General features: G+C 37.4%; 1 protein-coding gene and 1 pseudogene across 1 annotated transcript; one reads left to right on the top strand and one right to left on the bottom strand.

Moving 5' to 3' along the window:
- The first annotated feature begins 1,381 nt into the window (after window positions 1–1,381).
- LOC126018438 (olfactory receptor 51L1-like) lies at window positions 1,382–2,088 on the top strand (annotated as a pseudogene).
- A 16,797-nt stretch (window positions 2,089–18,885) lies between these two features.
- LOC126018228 (olfactory receptor 52P1-like) lies at window positions 18,886–19,833 on the bottom strand. The gene has a single exon (XM_049780373.1). The coding sequence runs from the start codon at window positions 19,831–19,833 to the stop codon at window positions 18,886–18,888; it is 948 nt and encodes a 315-aa protein (XP_049636330.1).
- Window positions 19,834–20,479: the final 646 nt, after the last annotated feature.

Here is a 20,479-nt window from a genome sequence, read left to right on the forward strand (position 1 = left end):
AGCCAGGAGCAATCTCTGAGCACATAGGAGTAACACCAGGAGTAACCCCTGAGTGCTCTTGGGTGTGACCCAAAAACAAAAAAAAAATTAGGGACCAGATAGAAAGCATCGGGGTTAGGACATATGCCTTCCATGTGATGGACTCTGTTTGGTCTCTGGAACATTTGGTCCCCCAAATACTACCAGGAGTAATCTTTGAGTACAGATAAGTATAACCCCAGATCCCTCCAAAAAAGATAAAATTAGCCAGGAAAGGTGCGATTGCCTTGCTCCTGTCCTATCTGCGATTGCCTTGCTCCTGTCCTTTACTGGGAAAGAATTCCGGCCAGCAGCTTTCTCTCAACCAGGACAGAAGGCAAGAGGCAACTGCAAATAATTCGCGAGTGTTAAGCTCTTTTGTGAACACCTAAAAAATTAAGCTGCAGAAGTTAGTAGAACGCTCAAGTTGTGTTCCAGTCAAGAGGCTTTAATGAGGGAGAGCAGGGTTTTTATGCCCTGCTCCTGTGGGAGGGGTAGTAACATAGGATTGAAATATAAACCAATCAGATTTGTACAAGTACAAACAATTTTAACCAATGGGAGCATAAACACATTTTGATGGCGGGAAGGATAAAGAGGAACCTGGGCAGGATGGGGGGGAGGGGAAGCCAAATCCTTAGACAAATAGCTAATTGATATTTACGCAAATACAATTTTTGTTTAGCCTATTTTCCATTTAAATCTTTCTTTTGTGCAAGCAATAAGGATCATAATTTAAACTTTACAAAAACCTATCTATAACTACGTGCTTGAGAGCAGTTACAAAAACAGGTTCCATGAAAGGTTAAGGGAATCTGGTAAGCCAGATTCTGTGGGTGCTGGGCTAAATTTATTTGCAGAGTTTTCAGTTGGCTCGGGGCTAAGCAAACTTTATGGATTGAATCAGGCGGGTGGAAAATTCATTCAGAGTTCCTTTGATATGTGGGTATGCTCGGTTCCTCCACAGAAAGGTTAAGTAATGAAGCTGAAAAGATGTATGATTTTGGGTGGCATCTTTTCCTTTTCAGATCACACTTTGTAGGGAATTAGAAGTAATTTTACAAATGAACAACTGTCTCTTCTTGTAGGGTGGACATTTTCCTCCTGAATCAACCCGTTTTCCTGCAACATACCAGCACTTCTGGTCATTCTACTTTCCTCCTCACTGGTTTTCCAGGATTAGAAGCCTCTCATCATTGGGTTTCCATCCCCATCAATCTCATCTGTTGTGATTTCCATCCTGGGTAACAGTAATCATTCTCTTCCTGATCCGTACTGATCAGCTTTACATGAACCCATGTACATCTTCCTGTCCATGTTGGGGGTCTGATTTGGGCCTATGTTGCCTCTACTTTTCACCACAATGGTGCGGCTCTTCTGGTTGGGCACTCGTGAATTGCCTTTTGATTTTTGTGCTGCACAGATGTTCTTTATCCATGCTTTCACCTATGTGGAATCCGGTGTGCTGCTAGCCATGGCCTTTGATCGCTTCATTGCCATTCGAGTACCTCTTCACTATGCCACAATTCTTACACATTTCATACCTTGGCCAAAATGGGGGCTGCAATCCTGGTGAGAGCTATTCTGCTTAACCTTCCAGGACCCATTCTTTTGCGGCGTCTGTTCTTTCCCCAGATCAGGTCTCCTTTCTCATTGCTATTGCCTGCATTGTGAACTTGTGGGACTGGCTTGCTCAGATACCAAGATCATAGCCTATTCGGACCTGATATCATTTCTTCTCTCCTTAGGCCTTGATTCCTTCCTCATCAGTGCTTCATATGCCCCTGATTCTACGAACTGTGCTAACCATTGCATCACCTGGGGAGCGGCTCAAGGCACTCAACACATGTGTCTCACACCTTTGTATAGTTCTTATCTTTTATGTGCCAAAACTGGGACTCTCTGTGCTGCATCGACGAGTAGAGAAACACAGTTATCCTGCCTTAGCAGTACTCATGGCCGAACCTACATTTTTTGGTTCCACCCTTCATGAATCCCATTGTTTACTGCATCAAGTCTAAGCAGATTAGGGCAGGGCCTTCTAAAGCGCTTCCGGCAGAAAAGGATTGATGTGTCGTAGATATCAGAAGGAATCATGGCACACGATCCAATGTCTGTCAGACCATGCTTTTGGGGTGGGGTTTTTTAGTGAAGTTTATAAAGTTATGAATGACTTAGCTCTTATTGTTAATGCTTTTATGGGCCACAAAGGGTCCTCCCATAATTTTAGTTTTGGGGGAACTGAGATCTTGAAAAAGAATATTAAAGTATCATTGATATTTTTGTTGCTCTGATAAAATTATTTCAGTTTCATGTGTAGAGGGGACATCTGCTTATCAGAAACTAATACACTGAGAAGATATTTGTGTATACCCTGCATAGGCTCTCTTTTAGTCAATACTGAATTATTCCCTAGTTTCCCCTTTAATTTCTAACCTAAGAAGTAAAATTTTTTATTATAAATGTATGAAGTGTCATATATATGTGAGCTATTTTTACCTAATCTCCTTATCCAATATATAATAAGGTTTACATTCAGCATTTCTGGGGAGTTGGGTTAAATGATAGTCTGGCAAAATTTTTGTTGGTGCTTGTAGAATCTTTGGGATATTCTTAGTGATGCTTGGCCAGGCTGTGAAGTGCAATTTGGGCCATCAGGGGTTATACCTGGGAGTGGAGGGATGGGGGAGGGGGTAAGGTCTTACATATAAACACAGGACCTTACATATGCTAACCATGTGCTCTACCAGTTGAACCTTATCACTACCTTCCAAAATTTAATATAAACTAGTAAAATATGCCAAGAAATATAAAAGATTGCAATTTCAAGACAAATTCATCATTTGCCATGCTGTCCCTATGTGATTGCCCCTTCCTCCACACCTTGTATCTCCCAATTAGTTATTTTTACCATAGGTAATGGTGGGTTTTCCTTGGTTCTCTTTATGTGTTAATTTTGACTTTGTAAAATTTGACTTTGACTTAGTGAGAAGCTTTCCTATGGCCTGGGTAATGGGCAAATATTTTCTCTAAATTCTGCTTAGTTCAATTTCTCCAGCACCAGTGGTAATAAAGCTTGAATAGTCATCTCATTTTCAATGCAAGTAATCTAATATGTAAGCTCCATGAAGACTAGAAATTCAGAGAATGTTATGTTCACCCAAATTTTTATTTTTGGTTTGTTTTTGTGGTATTCCCTAATTCTGATCAGGGATTATTCAATAGTGTCTAGGAAACCATATGTGGTTCTGGGAATTGAGCTCAGGTTGGGTTAGTGGAAAGCAAGTGACTTAATTACTGTTTTTTGTCCCTCAGGCTCCTCCATGCATAATTGTTGAATAAATAAACAGTGAAAAAAACAAGGGCAAAGGTTCTTGATAGCTGATACCTAGGTTGGGATGGAAATAAGAAAATGCAAGTATTTAATGTAAATGTGAATGCTGGGGAAATAAGCAGCTGATAATATGGAATGAAATGATCATTAAATTGGGGATTTCACTTTAGACTTGTAAATGTTGTAAGTGTTGGTTCTAAAAGTAAGATAAAAAAGAACATGGAACTCAGAGGCAAGAAGGTAGGGAGGTAAAAAATTCTGTACATGCAATTCTAGCTGTCCATATTTTATTTCTATTGTATTTAATATTTTAAACTCTATTTGTATTTCTACATTTACTTTCACTACTGTAGCATGGATTCCAAGAAATTTCTATTTTGTCCTGATGGTGAGTAGGCTATTACCTATAGTGTCTAAAGATAAAAAATATTGCCCTTAGATAATATTCAATATAATAAAAAACATACACAAAGTTCAATCACAATAAAAATCGGCAATTCCTAAACAATGGAGAAAAATATAAACAAAAGACATACAGATGGCCAATAGGCATATGAAAGTGCTTCATCATGACTTCTTATTGGTGAAGTACAAGTAAAAATGGACAATGAATTATACCTCACACTAACAAGAATGGGTCTCTATATCAAAAGAATGGAAACAACTGTGTTGATGGCATACAGTGAAAAAGAACCCTCATTTTGGAATGTCATCTGGATCAGTCTCTATTAAAAGCATTATGAATACTTAAAAATATTAAAAAGCATTTTATATAGCCTAATGATTCTACTTCTTGACTAACGTTTTCTTGAGATTTATGAGAATTTTTTGTGTGAAAAGATTTATTCACACCTATGGTCACTCAATATTCATTACAGTTGCTAAGATTTGGAAGCAGTCCAAATGTCTAACGACAGAGGAGTGAATAAACAAATTATGGTATATATGAAACAGAATACTTCTCATCTACAAGAGGAAATATTGCCTCTTACTACAATATGTATGTAGAGGGCTTTGGTCCAAGTGAAAAAGGTCCAAGATATAAATGCAAATGCTGATAATATTATAAATACTTTAAATATAAAGAAAAAAGCAAAGTAATGGACAGTAGCCAATGATAACAAACCCTTGGACTTAAAGAATTGAAGTTACCAAGTGATGGGGCTGATATTGGAGGAGTAGAGAAGGAAAGAAGACTAAAGGTGACACAAAAATTGGCTGCACATCAGGGACTTGGCTTGCATACAGCTGATCCAGGTTCAATATACAGAATCTCATAAGGTACCCGAAAGATGGACAGGAGTGATTCCTGAATACAGAGCCAGGAGTAACCTCTGAGCATCACTAGAGTGTAGTCCCCTATCACAAATGTACACAAAAATGGAACTCTGGTCGAAAGTATTTGCCATTTTAGTGGTGAAGTAATATATCGTATACCACAAACATTAAATATTGCAACCATGCACCCCTCAAATGAAATATAAAGCAGTCTTGTCTTTAGAATTGAAGAAGATAGCAAATTCTGAGTTTAGAATTCCATTTTAGAATATGTTTAGTTGTAGTAAATCAAGGGATTTTAGTAACTCTAAATTAATTTTTTCAAATGGCCTTCTCTTTCAAACATGGACAGTTTGTACTGTAGGACAATCCACCTTATTTGGGCCAAAACAAGCAGTTATGTAATCTAGGCCCCTTGATCTATTTCAGTTATTGTTCTAATTATCAGACTGTCCTAATAAATTTTTGTTGGGTCAGCAGATCCATTTTGCTGAGGATCCTACCGATCTTTATCAGAAAAGGCAGATGTGATGGACATAAAAACAAATGGCTGTGACCAGTTAAAACAAAACAAAATGCACAGTGTAAAGACCCTGAGAAATTAAACCAGTATAGGAATATTGTGTCCTTATCACTTGGAGTCCTTTCCAGCACTGTCTCCATCATACTAGCACATTAATTTTTATAACTAGCCACTCCAGAGTTGCATGGATGTCAGGAATCTGTGGTCTATGTCTCTACAACAATAGTCTTTAGGTTATTGAACCACCTTCTGTTTTGAAACCCAATAGCAACAGAAATATTTGAGACAGAAAAAAGGGGGTAGTCTTGAAATGGTTTATACAAAAGTTTTGCTATTTAAGTTGGAAAATAATTTATTGTTACTTGTTCATACTAGCTAAACAATATCAGGGTATGAAATATAGGGACTTTTCAGATTTGAAAATTAAAAAAAATTGTTTTTGTTCTTTGTTTTTGGGCCACATCCGGTGATGCTCAGGGGTTACTTTTTGCTATGTGCTCAAAAATCACTGCTGGCTTGAGGGATCATATAGGTTCATCGGAGATTGAAATCGCAGTCCGTACTAGTCTAGTGTGGGCAAGGCCGATGCCTTACCCTTGTGGTCACCGCTCGGGCCCCCGAAATTTGTTTTAAAGTTTTTCTGTGTGCATTCATAAGCCTTTGCTAATTCCATTACCACTTACCAGTTATAAACAAACATTAAACATTACCAGTTATAAACAAACAACATAAAGTAAATTATTTTATTCCTGCCAAGGGGTGGGTGGGATACTGTGGACAATGGTGAGGGAGTTTACACTGGCAGTAGGATTGTTTATGAATATGGAATGGCAGAAATGAATGTATATGAGCAACTATGTAAATTATGAATGTTTAAATAAAGTAAAAAAAATAAAAAAATTGGGGCCGGGAAGGTGGCGCTAGAGGTAAGGTGTCTGCCTTACAAGCGCTAGCCAAGGAACGGACCGCGGTTCGATCCCCCGGCGTCCCATATGGTCCCCCCAAGCCAGGGGCGATTTCTGAGCACATAGCCAGGAGTAACCCCTGAGCGTCAAATGGGTGTGGCCCAAAAACCAAAAAAAAAAAAAATTGTCTGATAAATAACTTAAAAAGAAAATACAAAGTCAATATAGAATTCCATAGTTATAAAAAACTATTAAAATTTAAGTAAGATTGCAATAATGGGGGCCCGGAGAGATAGCTCAACGGCGTTTGCCTTGCAAGCAGCCAATCCAGGACCAAAGGTGGGTTGGTTCGAATCCTGGTGTCCCATATGGTCCCCTGTGCCTTGCCAGGAGCTATTTCTGAGCAGACAGCCAGGAGTAACCCCTGAGCAACGCCGGGAGTGGCCCAAAAACCAAAAAAAAAAAAAAAAAAAAAAAAAAAAAAAAAGAAAAAGATTGCAATAATGTCGTAATTTAAAAAAAATTTTTAAATAAGAAACTTTCTGGTAAAAGATAAGAAAGTTTTTTCAACCAATGAGTATTACAAAAATATGAAATTAAATACTTCACACAGAAGAGAAAGAAAAAGAACACTTTAATTAGTAAATATATGCACAAAAATAAAAGACTAGAAGGTCAGAGTGATAGTATATAATTTAGGGCATTTGCTTCACATGGAGTTGATTCATAAACCAGTTTGATCTCAGAAATCTCATGTGGTCCCCAAACACTGCCAGGGGTAATTCCTGAGTGTCAAACTCTGAGTACTGCTGGGTATAATCCCACACTTTCAAAAGACTATTTTTTAAAGATTAAATTGTTTTAAGCAGTTTAAATAAAATTATTTAAAAATCTATAATAAATGTGAAACATATGATATGCAAACATGTGTATTTAATGTAACTATATTTAAAGTAACACAGTGAAGAGTAAATGGGATATAGACTGTTTTAATATTCTTTTTTTTTTTTTTTTGGGGCCACTCCCAGCATTGCTCAGGGGTTACTCCTGGCTGTTCTGCTCAGAAATAGCTCCTGGTCAGGCACGGGGGACTATATGGGACACCGGGATTCGAACCAACCACCTTAGGTCCTGGAATCGGCTGCTTGCAAGACAAACACCACTGTGCTATCTCTCCGGGCCTTGAGTGTTTTAATATTCTTATATTTTATACATAGTGTTAAAACATTGTAGACAGATTGTGATAAATTAGGAATTCATGGGCTAAAATTCTTGAGCTACATTTACAAAAATATTATTAGGTATTGAAAACAATCTGAAAAGCTGATATTAATTTATGGAAGTTCAGTAAACCTATACAAACACTACACAGAGGACAGGAAAATAGGTCAAATGGTGGAGTGTATATTTTGATTGTGGAAGTTTTCATCCTTGGTTGACTCATGGGCCTCTGGGCAACTGCTGAGAATGATACCTGAGAACTGAGTCAGAAGTTACCTCCAGCACTGCTGTGTATGGAGCCTCAAAAACTCTTTAACAAAATAGAATAAGGGAATTTGCAAAGAACGAAGGAGGCAAATACAAAAAAATCAGATAGACTTAAATTAAAGTGTATTATAACATTAAAAATAAAGGGTCTGAGAGACCAGCCTATTGGACAGCGACCCCCACAGCCAAAGGAACTCTTATCCACTTGCTGGTGGGAATGCCGTCTAGTCCCAAAGTCTATGGAAAGCTGTTATGGAGATTCCTCCCAAATATGGAAATTGAGCTCCCATTCGACCCCAGCTATTCCACTTCTAGGGATATACCCTAAGAACACAAGAACCACAATACAAAAACCCCTTCCTCACACCTATATTTATTGGCAGCACTATTCACAATAGCCAGGCTCTGGAAACAACCAAGATGCCCTTCAACAGACGAATGACTAAAGAACTGTGGTACCAGGCGCCCTTGGATACAAAGGGCTGACAAAACTAAGATGGCAACTCGGATACCACACGAGATACCATACCTTGCTTGCACTACGAGAAGGCCACGAGAAAACTCTTTAACATACACTTTATCTCTAGGTTATACCTTCATTTTAGGAATTGAAGCATGTGACCAGTCACAGACCACCGAAGCAGTACTCTGCAACATACAGACTTAAATTACAGGCTCTATTCTTCGAACACATTCAACCAAACCAGCATTCCCTTGCTATTCTCTCCCTCTCTTCTCACTACTTCTTTTTTTTTTTTTTCTCTATTCTTCTCTTTACTTTTTGTCCCTTTCTCTTCTCCTTTTCTTTCTAAGGTATTTTCTCTTTTCTTTCCCTTCATACCCCTCCCATATACCTTCCCCTTTCTCCCCTCCGGAAATCCAACTATCCCTTCACCCCTCAATCCCATCCAGATCTCCCACCATATTAAAACTCTTCACCCTCAGTCCTTATTCTATAGACATCAAGATCGACCTCCTACCCAACGAACCAGTACCCAGCACCCAGGCGAGGGGACCACCCAGTTAAACTCATACCTCGTCTCCTGCAAGAAAAGACAGCCAACTCCCCTGCGGACTCATGCTGCGAGGCCCCTCCCTACCAACTCCCCCTAACGTGGACTGTTTCTTGAAACCGGACCTAGGTCCAAAAGTATCCCAATGGCAAGAACTCTTCCAAGACCTCCCTGCCGCAAATTTTTACCAATCTGAAGAAGGTCAGGGCTGTGATAGGAAGATGCCTGAGAATCCACACACCACAAGAAAAACCCAAAAGACAATGGGAAAAACTGTACTTCCAAACATAGGCATAAGATCTGTAATACACCAACTCTTTACCTGCTCTCCCCCAAATGTAAGGTAGTCCTTCTGCACCACTTTGGTCCTTTAAAAACTTCGCTAACTCATTTTATTTATTTATTTTTAATTAATTAATTTTTTAAATGTTTGTCCTACATATACATTTGTGAGCACATACATTTTTTATTTCCTTTTTTTTAATCGTTTTTGGGTATGTGACCTGTTTCTGTTTATCCCCTCTGTCCACCCCAAATACACCGACATTATAATGTAGCACCACTTCCCCCTGCAAAGGCACACTAAATAAAGGGGAAATCTTACATATTAAAAAAAAGAGCTCTTCTCTACTAGAGATAGGAACTCATAGTTGTTTACAATACAGGGATATCTCCTACCTTGAAAATATGTCATGTGGAATCAACTTAGACCTCAGGTGATTAGATACCATTCATCCAGCCTTGAACCCTGGATCCCAGACATAGAAACAGCACAGCTCTTCACAACAGCTGCAGGAAACAAACTCCATCCGGGACAGCCTTAATACTGCAGGGTCAACAACAAGGGCCAGCTCTAACATGATATCCTGACAACGAGGAAAAATGTGAACAACTTGACCTTAGAGCAGATTAGCCTACCTTACCAGCTGACGACAAGACAAAACCAGAAGTCTTGGCACCCTTTGGTAGGTCCAAAAGCCAAGATCGTGATTTACAGAAGACTGGCTGCTAGAACCACGACCAGACTGTATTCATTTTGGGACCAATAAAAAAGCCCTAGTTTTAGGGTTTGAACTATGACCTGCACAATAATCATGATCCCCAGTCCCAAAGGGTCGGCAGAGACAATTGTAACGGAATGGGGCTTCTGGAAGCACAAAGAAAGACGCTATCCTAGGTGCCATCCTAGGATCAGTGCAAAGACCAAGATCACCAACCACAGAAGAAGGATTAAAATGACACTGAGGCAACAGAACCTCTAGAACCACAAAGACTGACTTCATCATAAGTCCCACCTCAGGATCTGTGCAGATACTGAGACCTCTAAACACAGAGCAGAAGTCTTCCACACACCAAAAAAAACAAAAACAAAAACAAAAACACCACCGGGAGAGTAAATGATCCTGAGCAAAGTCTAGAGTTGATTCCATGACAGTATGCTCCAAGGACAGAGAAAACCCCATATTTCTTAGGCCAAGTGAATTCCTTTTCGAATGACCCCAATATTTACTGTGCCAGGGCAAGGAGGGAAAAAACAAAAATACAAAAAGCACAAACCTTGGTTATTTATATATATATATTTTACCTTCATTTATTATTGTTATTATTTTTATTTACCTATCTATTTTGGTCGATTTCTCTGTTTGGGTGTGATTATTGAAATTGTTGTCCCCAATTATACTTTATTTTTTCTCTTCCTTTCTTTTCTTTCGTTATGTGCTATGCCATGTTTCTCATTGTTTTTTGTTTGTTTTTGTTTTGTTTTGTTTTTTGTTGTCTGTTTTTTTTGTGGTGCTTATCGATATAGCTGGAGCCCTCACTGGATATTTGACACTTCTTTTGGTATGGTGGAGTGTTTCACCTTCTTTTTTCTCCTTCATCTCCCAAAATCGATGATGAGAGCCCACTAGAAGGATTCCGCCCATTTTTGGGGTATTAGACTCTTACCCCAATTTATTACTTTTCTCTTTTTCAGGCAAAACCACGTAACTTGAAATAGCTAGTCCTGCCTCCAGTTAGCGGGGGAAATAAGGGAGGCCTCAAGACCAAACAGCTGCAAGACTACTAAGTAGTAGGTTAGATACAGAGGGGACCACATATTCTAGCTGCCCTGGGGGGTGAGGGAAGAAGAAATGGGAGGGAAGACAAAAACGGACGGGTAGGGAGGACAATTTGGTGATGGGAATCCCCCCTGATTTTATGTAAATATGTACCTAAAATATTATTGTCAACAATATGTAAGCCACTATGATCAAAATAAAAAATTATAAAAAAAAGTAAAAAATTAAAATAAACAGTCATAACTATAATAAAAATTACATTTTATTAAAAATCTACATTTTAAATATTGTAAAATGTTAAAGTCTGTTGGAAAGATATTTCATTTATTTGATTTTTCTGATAATTACTAAATAAATCATACTAAAATCTCCATTAAAAGAGGTATATTGTTCCCCGGTAGAGGATTGCTTCCAGGTGTTGTTATAAAAAACCTTGGAGATCCTACCACTGCTCCGACATCCACCTGCTCAAAAGGGACTTCCCTTAACACTAAGAAGACTTGACAACAACAAGGACCAGCTTACAGGACAGGGTTCTCTGCATTGCCCTTTAATTGTGAGGTGAAACTAGAGGGTACCCTGAACCATCATTGACTGCAATGTAGGATATGCAGATTCCAGGATCTTTAATACAGAAACATGATACCAACAACGGAGACTGTGTGAAAAATAAAAGAGTATTGGCACTACAGACAATGACCTGGATTGGACAACCTAGTTTGCCTGGAGCCTAGAGTTGGTCTTGTGCCAGGAAACTTCAGGGGTAGGGTGTCCTTCTATTTAGGCCAAGGCTTGTCCTTTCCATGTCCCTCATATCTTGGTGGGCCTATGCAGACAATGATGATTGCCACTCTAACACCATTTTTTGCTGTGCTCCTTTGACTCTAATCCTTAAGAAAAACAACCCAGTTAAACTTTTGAGGTTAACTTAAACTAATATGCATGTGCATGGAAATGTAAAAAAGTACTTTGCCTTTAATGTTTAAGGAGTTACATAAGTTTTATGGCTTTAGATTGCTTTGTGTGCTGCTAAGAAATATTATGTACTACAATCTGGGGACTTGAGGGACAAAGTAATTGTACATGGGTTCTGTTTTTATTTTCCTTAATGTTCTTTGACTGAAAGTTCAAAGTTAAGATATCAGCAATGGGTCTACTGAGAATTCTGTTTATGGGTGATTGTCCTTCCACTGTAACTTTACCTTTTCCTCTTTCTATGCATCTTTGTTCTCATAATTAAAAATAAAAAAATTAATAAAAAAAGAGGTATATTGTTAAAAAAAAGAAACTGTGGTACATATACACAATGGAATATTATGCAGCCGTCAGGAGAGATGAAGTCATGAAATTTTCTTATACATGATGTACATGGAATCTATCATGCTGAGTGAAATAGGTCAGAGGGAGAGAGAGAGAGGAGACGCAGAATAGTCTCACTCATCTATGGGTTTTAAGAAAAATAAAAGTCATTTTTGCAACAATCCTCAGAGACAATGAGAGGAGGGCTGGAACTTCCAGCTCACTTCATGAGGCTCACCACAAAGAGTGGTGAGTGCAGTTATAGAAATAACTACACAGAGAACCACCATAATCATGGAAATGAAATGAGGGAACTGGAAAGCCTGTCTGGAGTACAGGTGGGGGGTGGGGTGGGGTGGAGGGAGATTTGGGGACATTGGTGGTGGGGAATGTTGCACTGGTGAAGGGGGGTGTTCTTTACATGACTGAAACCTAATCACAATCATATATGTAATCAAGATGTTTAAATAATGGAAAAAAGTTTCAAAAAAATAAAGTGTCTAAATAATCTAACAGAGGAGCAGAATGTCAATATATACAATGTATACAATATATACATAAGCAAAACCCAAAATTTTGCTAATAATAGTTAACTAAATACAAAGTCATAGTTAAAATTTAAAAATAAAAAAAATTTATTATTCAGCTTAAGCAGAATATTCTAATGGTAATAAAAATAGACTAAAAGCATATTTTACAAGATAGTCATTTAATAAATTTTAATATGTCAAATTTATAATAATCATACAGAACTTTAAAGTATACGAAACAGCAGCATTACTTATTGTCCTTATTTATATGAGAATAATACATCCCAAGACACAGTTACAGATTAATTCAATATTTACAAAGAATATTCACCAAGATAGATTATTTTAGGCTCATATAAAATAAAATACATTTTGAAGATTAGAAATGCTAATGTGGGGGCCCGGAGAGATAGCACAGCGGTGTTTGCCTTGCAAGCAGCCGATCCAGAACCCAAAGGTGGTTGGTTCGAATCCCGGTGTCCCATATGGTCCCCTCGTGCCTGTCAGGAGCTATTTCTGAGCAGACAGCCAGGAGTAATCCCTGAGCATGCCAGGTATGGCCCAAAAAACCAAAAAAAAAAAAAAAAAAAAAAAAAGAAATGCTAATGTGGGGCCCGGAGAGATAGCATAGCAGTGTTTGCCTTGCAAGCAGCCGATCCAGGGACCAAAGGTGGTTGGTTTGAATCCCCGTGTCCCATATGGTCCCCCGTGCCTGCCAGGAGCTATTTCTGAGCAGACAGCCAGGAGTAACCCCTGAGCACCGCTGGGTGTGGCCCCAACCCCCCCCCCCCCCCCCCAAAAAAAAGAAATGCTAATGTGTATTTTCCCCAACAAAATAGATCATTGCTATTTATTTTCAATTTAATCATGAGGCATTGAAGGCCTAGACAGAGTACGATGGGTAGAATGCTTGCCTTGCATAACAGCAAACCTGGGTTCAATTCCCAGCAACCCATATTGTTACCAGGAGTGATCCTTGAACACAGAGCCAGGTTTAAGACCTGCACACTGTGGGGCATGGCCCCAAACAAATAAAACAAATCACCGAACACTTGAAAATATAGAAACATACTAACTATGGGTCACTAAAATTTTCACATAAAAATTTTATGTAACAGATCAATATGTATGCAATTCAGATAAAGTAATACAAAGTACAAATTCATATATTGCACATACATAAATATTCATAATCATATACATATACAAGTCTATATGACTTTGTATTTAAATAGAAATTGGGATGGAAAAATAGTTCAATGGGTAGTGTGCTTGTCTTGTATTCAGTTGACCAGGGTTTGATCCTGGGCATCCAAAATGTCCCCAAACCTTATCTTTGACCACAGAGCTAGGAGTATGCTTTGAGCACAAAGTGACCAGGGTGGTTCCAAAACAAAATAAACAAAAATAGAAATAGAAATGAAAATAAAACCCAAAATAACTAGGAGGAAATAAAAATAGCAAGAGAAGAAAATGAGAAAAATAATGAAAAACATAACCAGAAAAATCAACAAAGCCATAATATATTCTAAAAATTAATAACATATTCACTTCTCTATTCTAATAGAATTATAGAACAAAATAGAGAGCACACAAATAACAATGATAAATATAAAATATAAAAGAGATAATTGCTTGATAATTAGGAGGATAATAAAGGGCTATCATGAAAATTGATATATTATTTAGAGAATTAAGGGGAAATGAAGTTTTGAAAGTTGAAAATCTGAACAGACTTTATGCAATAGAAATTGAATGTAAAACATACAGAAAAAAACCCCCAAATTTTTTCTATAGAATTCTGTAAAACAATCAAAGCAAAATAAATATTACAGAAATATTTCATAAAATAGAGTAGTTAGAAATTCTTTCCAGGATATTTTGTGGAGCAAGCACCATCATAAAATAAAAATATAGTAAGAAAAATTTAAAGAAAGTATTTATTATAAGCATAGAAGCAGCTATACTTATCAAAATATTAGAAAGCCAAATCTATAACATGCATATTAATACATAATGCATAAACTGGATTTTTTTCTAAGAATAGAATATAATTTTTCTTTAAAAAGTAAAACTATTGGACCCGGAGAGATAGCAAAGCGGCATTTGCCCTCGCAAGCAGCCAATCCAGGACCAAAGGTGGTTGGTTCGAATCCCGGTGTCCCATATGGTCCCCCGTGCCTGCCAGGAGCTATTTCTGAGCAGACAGCCAGGAGTAACCCCTGAGCACTGCCGGGTGTGGCCCAAAAACAAAAAAACAAACAAACAAAAAAAAGTAATACTATTATAGTATATCTTATTACTCAAGAAGATGTTTGCTTAGATATATGATCACAAATAGTAAGCTAGACAAAGAGGAGACCACCTACTCTAGCAGCCCGGGGGGGTGATGGTGGGGGATATGGGTTGCAGGAAGGGAACGGGAATGGGAGGAGGACAAATTTGGTCATGGGTATTACCCTGATTCAATGTTAATATGTACCTAAAATACTACTGTGAAAGATATGTAAGTCAATATGATCAAAATCAAAATAAAAAAATATAAAGAAGGTGGTTGCTTAAGAAGAATTACAAATTTAGACCATTTAAATACAAATCTCAGCAACTGTAGGGCTGGAAAGGTGGCTTAAGCGGTAAGGCATGTCTGCCTTGTGTGTGCTAGCTTAGGATGGGCCGAGGTTCGATCCCCTGTTTTCCCATATAGTCCCCCAAGCCAGGAGCGATTTCCGAGCTCATAGCCAGGAGTCACTGGGTGTGGCCCAAAAACAACAAAAAAAATTTTTTTTTCAGCAACTTGGAAAAACTTGCAGTTAACATCATAATGGAAACTTGAATGCTTTTCTAATAAGATAAGAAATAAGAAAAGAACCTTAATCTTGCTATTCTACTGTATATTACCTTGGAGCTCTTTGATAGAGCAATACTATTAGAGAAAAAAAATTATACCATCAAACCTATAGAAATAACTTTTATGGAAATTAACAAGTTAATTCATGCATACATATTACAAAGAACATATAATTGGCCATCATAGACAGTATTAGAAAACAAATGTTTGAGATTTTCTATGAAGCAACCATTAAGACAATATAGTGTTGATATGAGCCAGATAATATGCAGAACAGTTGACCGAATTTTGACAATTAAACTGGAAAGTCATAACAGTATTGCTAAGTGCAGGAACTGAATAGATAAATTAATTTCTACTTCATATCCAAAACAATTATTTTTATCCTATTGTTTTAAAAAAGCAAATTTATTAGACATAGTACTCAAAAGAGATAAAATAGATTATTTTGAGTTTATCATAACTACCTTCTTAATAAATATATAAGAGAAAATAATCTGAAGACAAACCATAAAGATGGATAAAATATTTTTCACTCAGTATATCTGGCAAATGCTTTGTATTCAGTATATATAACAGCTAGTCCAAATCAACAAAGCAAAAAAAGTACAAAATAAAAATTTTTATAAAAGAAGTACACACAATAAACATGAATAGCTTTTTAGTTATTATTAATCAGGAAAATAAAAATTATAATTATATATTACTTCCTAAGGTATATTGTAATGATTAAAATAAAAATCAGTGACAAATGATAAATGGTCAAAGAACAGATTGAAAACTTCTGTATAGAACTGGGCTACCATAGTGGATGATGGTGGTGGAATGGACAAATACTGAGTAAAGGGGGACACTCTGTGGGAGGGTATGGGACTGAAACATTGAGCATGAAACCCTATTAGTAACAGCATTGAACTGTATGAAGCCTAAAATAAAATATAATTTAAAAAAGGAATGACAATATCAAGGGTTTACTAGGAAAAATGATTATATGCTGGGAACTGTCATATATTAATTAAGGTTGGAGTACAAAAGAATTTAGTTATTTAACAGATTGCTCATAAAAGTAAAAACAAATACGATGCCCCAAAATAGTTAAACTTTGAATATTTCATACAATAAAATATTATTGAGGTCTTATAAATAACAAGAAACATCTAGCAAATAAAATTTTAAAACATTTTATTAAGCCAGAGAAATTATACATAGATATATATAGTCATTCTATATTTTGTATCTTGATTAAGATGTTGACATACTAATGTATATATTTGTTTATATATTAAATTAACTATACACATAAATTAAACTGTACATATATTTGCATTTTATTTATTAAAAATTGTTTTTTTGGGCCATACCAAGCAGCACTCAAGAGCAATTATTTTTTTTTTTTTTTTTTTTTTGCTTTTGAACCACACCTGGTGATGCTCAGGTGTTACTCCTGACTATGTGTTCCTGGCTTGGGGAACCATATGGGACAATTCGGGATCGAACCGCTGTCCATCCTAGGTTACACCCTACAGCTTGCGCCACTGCTCCAGCCCCTCAAGAGCTATTCTTGACTGCTAGATGTGCTGCTCATGGGACCCCATGGTAAGGTGCTTGCTGTGTATATTAATCTCTGTTGATTCTATCTCTCCAGTTCCCCATATGTGCATTTTGTTTTTGGGAAATACTATATTAATATAAAATAAATCCAATCATCATTTAGGCAGTGACAAATGGAACATACTTTTAATATTTTATTTTTTACTTTCCCCTTAGTTGTTAAAGAGGCAGTAGAATTTATTGGCCAATCTGAGATCTCTGATAATCTGACCACCTAGGCTGATTATTAAAACTACTACGATCATGTGTGATGAACATGGAAATCACTGAAAGTATGTGGGGGAAATTTTACTGAATTCTTTTTAGTTCTTAATGGGACTTCCTAATCACTATTACATTTTCAAACATTAGAAGGTTGTTTAGTATATTTTATGATCTCAAAAATGTCAGTTATGCTCAGAAAATAATTATCTCTTTATATATACATTAAATCTTGTTCAGATATTTGGTAGTAGGGCCTAGACTTATTGTAATTCTCCTGGTAGAGTAAAAATGGAATTCAGAATAAAAAATATCTGATTTTAATTTTGATTTTGACTTTTATTTGCTTTTTTTTTTTGACTAGGTACTACCCTTCTAATCTTCTGTTAGGCTCTATCAAGTGGAGGTAGTTAATCATAGTTTCCTATCACATGATAATGAGACAGTAACAAAATAATGTGCATATCTCAGTAAATTGGAGAGGTAAGATAACCCATTGTTACTACTGGATGAAGGGCTGATAATCTAGTCATCCTGTTCGAGACCTACATATTTGAAAAAAGGGACTTGTCCATTTCCTTGGACTTTGAGGTTTGGTGACAACTCAACATAGCCTCTTCCAGGGAACATAGGGAAAGAAAGGATGTAAAATTTGATATCCACTACTCTGAGACTTTGCTTCCATATATCCTGATATGGTTAAAAGTATTTAAGTACCTTTTCCTATCCATACAAAGTAGGAAGAAATTCCTGGGTCCTCAATTTCCCGGAGCAAATTAGGATTTTATTTAATACCAAAAGTCCCTGTATATAGGACAATTTTCTTAAATCTTGTTTTGGCTGATATATCTGATATGTAAATATCTTTTAACAGTGAGCCAACACCATGAGAGAGAGAATTTTAAGCTAACCAAGTGCATGTCATGGTATTTTTTTTTTTTTTTTGCAATCTATACTTGACTTACAGTAAATGCTCAGCAAAAAAATTTAAAATCATCATTTTTAGATTTTCTAGAGGTCTTTTAAAATCATCATTTAAAAAATTTAAAACCATTATTTTCTAGAGAACTTTTTCTAGTCTGAATTTATAACATTCTTTTTTACATCCATGTGATGGACAAATTTTGCCTATTCTTCTTTTGCTCTATTGGCTCATTACTGATTGCTCTGTGTATAGAGCAGTCTCTGAATCTCTCTAATTTCTATTCTCTGTGAATCTCCTATTAGACTGAGAATTCACTGAGGAAGTATCCCCTGCATCCTGATTCGAGTTGAAACCCTGTCTGATGAGAGCTATTTCTCTTTTTTCTGACAGTCAAATATTTCTCATTTTTTGTCACAATCAGCAATGCTCAAGGTTATTCCTAGCTCTGCACTCAGGAATTACTGGTAGGACTTGGATACTGAGGACTGAACCAACGTTGGTTTTGAGCAAGCAAGGCAAGTGCCTTACCTGCTGTACTTCAGTCTTCTTTCTCCTTTTTATTATGATCTAATGGAAGATAAATGGCATGTAAGAATGTCTGGGAAGCCATCAATAACTTGGTAGTAACATTTTCCATTAGACTGAGCTCACTGAAGAAGCAACCACATCTACAAGTAGGAGACATGTGGAGTAGGAATTTTCACCCGTTTGACTTGTGCCAAAAGTGAGATAAGAATGCCACTGAGTGCGGATTTATGTCTCTCCACCATGCTGGGAGCCACTTGTTTCCTAAATACTGTTTAGGAACTGTGGAGGGGAAGTGTACATAAAACAATGATGGAGTTAAAGACCTTATGATTCAACAGCTCCCCTCTTTAGCAGTCGGATGGCTCCATCACGGATCTGTTTGGTCTTTATGCCATAAATGATGGGGTTGAGCATGGGTGGTACCACAAGATAGAGATCAGCTAGAAGGATGTGTACATGCCTTGGCACATGTTGACCAAAGCGCTGTGTGTAGAATGAAAAAAGTCCAGGTGTGTAGAAGAGAAGGATGACACCCAGATGGGATCCACAAGTGCCAAATGTCTTAGCCCTGGCTTCTTTAGAGGAAAGGGCTAACACAGCCCTAAGGATGAGTGCATAGGAGACAGCAATGAAGATGGAGTCAGTACCAACTACCAGTGTGGCAGCAGTGATGCCGTAGATGTTGTTTGGCTTTGTGCCCCCACAAGCCAGCTTTACCACTGCCATGTGCTCACAATAGGAGTGTGCTATTACTCTACTACAGTAATTTAGTCTTGCCAGTAAGCAAGTGAGTGGGGTCATAAGCCCCAAGCCACGAAACACAGCAGCAGCTCCCAGCTTGGCTACAGCCTCTGGGGGCAACAATGACCCATAATGTAGTGGCCGACAGATGGCTAAGTATCTATCAAAGGCCATTGCTAGCAAGATACCAGATTCTACAGCAGAGAAGCCATGAATAAAGAACATTTGGGTAGCACAGGCTTCAAAGGCGATCTCAGCAGCATTTGTCCAAAAGATTGCAAGGAGCTTGGGCACAGTGGAAGTAGAGATAACCAGGTCAATCATGGACAGCATGCAGAGGAACAGATACATGGGCTGATGCAGTGAGGGCTCTGAACGAACAACCAGCAACACCACCATGTTGCCAAGCACTGCCATAGCATACATGGAACAGAAGGGAAATGCAATCCAAAAGTGGTTTGCCTCCAGGCCAGGGATTCCTATGAGCAGGAAAGAGGCTGGGTTCTGATGGCTACGGTTTATGAAATGCATGTCCAGGTCAAAGATAATGTGAATACAAAAGATTTTAATATCTTGTACTGAGTCCTAATAAATCTTAGTAGATGAAGCTTTCAGTATAGCCATTTTAGTTTCAGCCATTGCATAAGGATTAATTCTGAGTTAGTCTTCATGAACATCATCAAGGATGAGAAGATTGTAGAACACTGAGAAATGATGGAAGGCAGGAGGTAGAGTTATTACAAGGGCTGAAAGAAATCCTCTATCACTTGTAGATGATTAAAAGTTATTTAGAACTGAGGGCCACGGTGAGTGGCAGAGATGCAAAATTCTCTTCACAGTGAAGGTGAATGATTAGTTACAGCTTTTTTCCCCTCCCTGCCTATTGAACTCTCACCTGTTTAGTTACTATTTTTAATTGTTTCATTAATCAGAGTTTTCATTGCTTAGCACTCCTCCCAGTGTTTTTCAGAAGATTTACCCAAGACAATTTACAACCCTCTCTTTTCCTTTTTCTTAATTGTGTTAGAGTTCTGTAGAAAAAATTTCTTGCCTAAAACACATAGGTATAGAAGTTTAGGTACTAGACACACACACACACACACACACACACACACACACACACACACACACACACACACACACACACACAAGACCTCTTTTATGAGGAAGGGAGCAA

The sequence above is a fragment of the Suncus etruscus genome, chromosome 9 (genome assembly GCF_024139225.1).
Source record: "Suncus etruscus isolate mSunEtr1 chromosome 9, mSunEtr1.pri.cur, whole genome shotgun sequence".
Taxonomy (NCBI): domain Eukaryota; kingdom Metazoa; phylum Chordata; class Mammalia; order Eulipotyphla; family Soricidae; genus Suncus; species Suncus etruscus.